The sequence below is a fragment of the Chaetura pelagica genome, unplaced genomic scaffold (assembly GCF_000747805.2).
Source record: "Chaetura pelagica isolate M959 unplaced genomic scaffold, ChaPel_1.0 scaffold104, whole genome shotgun sequence".
NCBI lineage: Eukaryota > Metazoa > Chordata > Aves > Apodiformes > Apodidae > Chaetura > Chaetura pelagica.
Genome location: NW_009953786.1, coordinates 8,208,912 through 8,212,269, shown reverse-complemented (window position 1 = coordinate 8,212,269; position 3,358 = coordinate 8,208,912). Strand labels below are relative to the sequence as shown.

The window sequence follows — 3,358 nt, the reverse complement described above, 5'->3', positions numbered from 1 at the left end:
TTCTTGGTTGCCCGCGTGTGAGAGACTGTCCCGGGTGGGAAGGTCTCCCGGTTGGCTCAGCGCTGCCAGGACTGCGCTTAGGGGTGATGGGCCCCTTCTTTACCCTTCTCCCCTCCTCTTTTTTTTCATATCCCCCCGCCCGAGGCATTAAGTAGGCTTAATCTGCCAGCTCCATTTGAACCTCAATGGGAGTAAAAACAACAATTTACTCTCCTGCCACTTGCAGACAAAAGCGCTGGTTTAAAAAAAAGAGCATCGAAGGGTGGAGGATGGGGGGGAGAAAAAAATCCTTTTTAGGGATGTAGATGTGCGTGTGAAGGAGCAGGCCCGGGAGCCTGGAGGCTTTGACGCCCTTCTTGGTGTGGGGACGCGTGTGCAGGACACCCCTAGGGCCCACTGCGGCTTCCCTGAGGAGTGGAGGGGCCGTTCGCTGCTGGAGGCACTAAATTTCCTGCCCGACGTCGGTGGGGGTGGGCACCGGGAGGGTCTCCCAAGCTGACGGGGCAGGTTTTGCGGTTGTCAGAGGGAAGTTTCGGGGCGCGGCCGGGCAGCCAGGTGCTCCCCCTCCCCCGTGTGCAGAGATGTCCCAGCTCCGGGGGATGCCTGAGGGCTCGGAAGGCTGAGGGAGCCGCGCCAGGCCCGACACGTCGGCCCCACCGACGGGAGGGGAGGGGAGGATGCCTCGCCAGGAGGAGCGGCGTGGATAAGCCAGGGAAAAAAAGAGAAGAAAATCGGGGGGAAAAAAACCGAAGCCCTGTGGAGGATGGAGCAAGTCCGGTCACCTAGGAAAAAAGGAGAAGGGTGGAAAAGTAACTCCCCCGGGAGGGCTGAGCGCTCGCTTAGCGGCACATTGTTAAGCAAACGAAGCGCTCCACCTAAGAAAGTACCGAAGTTTTAAGATGGTCATTGTTTTGTCCCGTTGCTCAAGTTCTTGCACAAGACGTTTTGGCTCCTGCTACGCTCATATTGCCGCTCGCCCACTTCTATCTCGGAGATTATATTGGGTTTGTTCAGGATTGTTTTGGGTTAGTTGGGTTTTTTGGGTTTGTTTTTGGTTGTTGTTTTGATTTTGATTTTTTAAAGACCAATAGCCAACAGTGCCGAAAGGAGCAGAACAGAAAGAAAAAAAAGCTTTTCAAATATCCACCAAAAAGATCACATCAAACCCAAAGCGCAACAGAAGCCTCCGCAGACAGTAACCTCGTTAGAGCAAGACCCGAGTCTCATTTCTCCCCGCTTTGGTTTCTTTTAAACCTCGAGGGAAAGGAGGAGGAAGGGAAAAAAAAAAAAGATAAAGAGGTGGCTTCACGTCTAGCCCCAAACTCTGCAGGTGAAGGGACGGTGACTCTTTTTGATTTCCCTGGCTACTTTCTTCCCCGCTAAAAGGCAGAGGCACGGGGGGAGCGGCGGCCGGCAAGCCCCACTGGCAGGGAAGGAGGCAGGCAAGGCCCCCTGCCCCCCCGGGCAGGAGTTCGGCGGGTTGGAGAAAGCCTCTTGCTTTCTTATTATTTATTTCAATTTATTATTTATTTTTTTTGCGGGTGGGTTCTTTCTACCTGTGTCCATCGCTGCAGGTTGTTGTGCTGGCGAGCAATTGGGCTGTTGTTGATATGCTAATGAGGCGATTAGGCTGTGGGTAAAGAGCTGGAAAAGGGAAAAGTTTCCACCATTAGAGGGAGATCTCCGAGCGCGGACGGGAGCGCAGCACAGCCTCCGTCAGCCGCGCTCCCCACGCCACCGCAGGGAAAGGCAGGGAGAAGCAAATCCTCTCTCACGCCAATCCATGAAAATGCTTTGGAAACTGACGGATAATATCAAGTATGAGGAATGTGAGGTAAGCGCTTTCCCCGGCCGGGGCAGACCCTGCTGTCCCACAGCTGCGAGCGGGAGCCTGCAGCATCCCTCCGCCTCTCCATTTCGTTTAGGAAAACTTGTGCTCCTTCGCCGGGTTTCCTGGCGGTCCTGCAGCTGGAGAGAGGGGCTGAGGTCCTTCCCCAGGAACTTCGGGGCTTGTTGAAACCCAGCTTTGTCGGAAGTGTATGAGGAGAGGCAAACAGGATCCAGCAGCAGTCTGGTCTATAGGTAGATCTTCCGTAGATAAGGCTCTGTAGGATGCTACACTCATCCACATGGATGGACGGATGGACTGATGGATGGATAGATGGCTGGCTGAATGAATGGACGAATGAATGACTGAATGAATGAAAGGGCAAAGAGACAAAGGGAAGAGAGTTATTCTTACACGCCAGGTACCCGAGGCATCCCAATAAATTGGTTCAGGACGGATGCTTAAATTCAGCCTTTTCGATGTAGCTGCGTGTTCAACAAACCAAGCTGCAAAAATCTGTAGGGGTCAGCTGCCGAACTGAAACCAGCGGTGTTCCCCAGCCTCCCCATTTTCAGGGCCACACTCCCACGGCTTTGAGCAATAATATTTTGACAGCTTGGAAAAAAAACAAAACAAAAAACCCAAACCAAAATAACTCAAAATCCACCTAATTTGGTTTGAAGCCGTGCTCTCAGCTCTCTCTGCGTCTGCGTGTGAATCCATATTTTTAGAAAAGAGGCGAGTGTCCTTTAATCTGACAAAAAGGAGAAGAAGAGGAAAAAGAAGAGCGATGCCTAGGACCCGTGCCTAAGTCTCAAACCAACGAATACTATTGTCACTCGCTCCGCAAAAGTTGCCTGTGCAGTGCCTTTAAACCGCTCAATAAAGGACTCGACTTTGCAAATGAACGCAGTTATCTGGTCGTGAGCAACGTGGGAAGGTTCCCCCCAGCCTCGGCGGAGCCCTACAGACATGTATGTCTGGGGCAAAGGCGGGGGGGGCACACACACACACAACCCCCCCCCTGCCGCTGCTTTGGGCGATGCTGTAGCTAAGGGAAGGGACCGAGGACTCGCCAACTCACCGCCAACTAAATGATTTGGTGGTCTAGTCCTGGATCGAGGAGTTTGGGATAAAGCTGTCTCCCGGTACGAGAGCCTGGCTTTTAGATCCACTTGCTGGCAGATGCTTGATTTCTGGGAATGAGGTGTTAGGGCTGGGTTTGTTGGGTTTTTTTATTTGTTTTGGGTTTGTTTTTTTAATATATATTATTGTTGTCGTTGTTGTTGGTTGGGCCTTTTTTGTTGCTCCTGTTTGGGGTTGCTTGGGTTTTTTTTAGCCGGAAAAGAAAATATAGATATATTGCTCAGCTGGATTTCAGGAGAAAAGGGTGTCTCTTCCCCCACCCCTTCCCCCAAGATTGGTGTTCAAGCGTGCACACGTGCGAGCGTGTGCATTTCATTGCAAATGGCTTTTGTTGCCTTGTGCTGGTGGGACTTCTCACCGAGGTGCTACCAAACAAGGAGAAGC

At 52.1% G+C, this 3,358-nt stretch overlaps 1 protein-coding gene across 1 annotated transcript in view; it reads left to right on the top strand.

Moving 5' to 3' along the window:
- Window positions 1–1,783: 1,783 nt before the first annotated feature.
- Window positions 1,784–3,358, top strand: part of TFAP2A (transcription factor AP-2 alpha (activating enhancer binding protein 2 alpha)) — a 21,778-nt gene continuing 20,203 nt past the window's right edge. Inside the window, exon 1 of the mRNA XM_010000982.1 lies at window positions 1,784–1,834. Coding sequence (XP_009999284.1) covers window positions 1,784–1,834 — 51 coding nt within the window. The remainder of the gene's footprint in view (window positions 1,835–3,358) is intronic.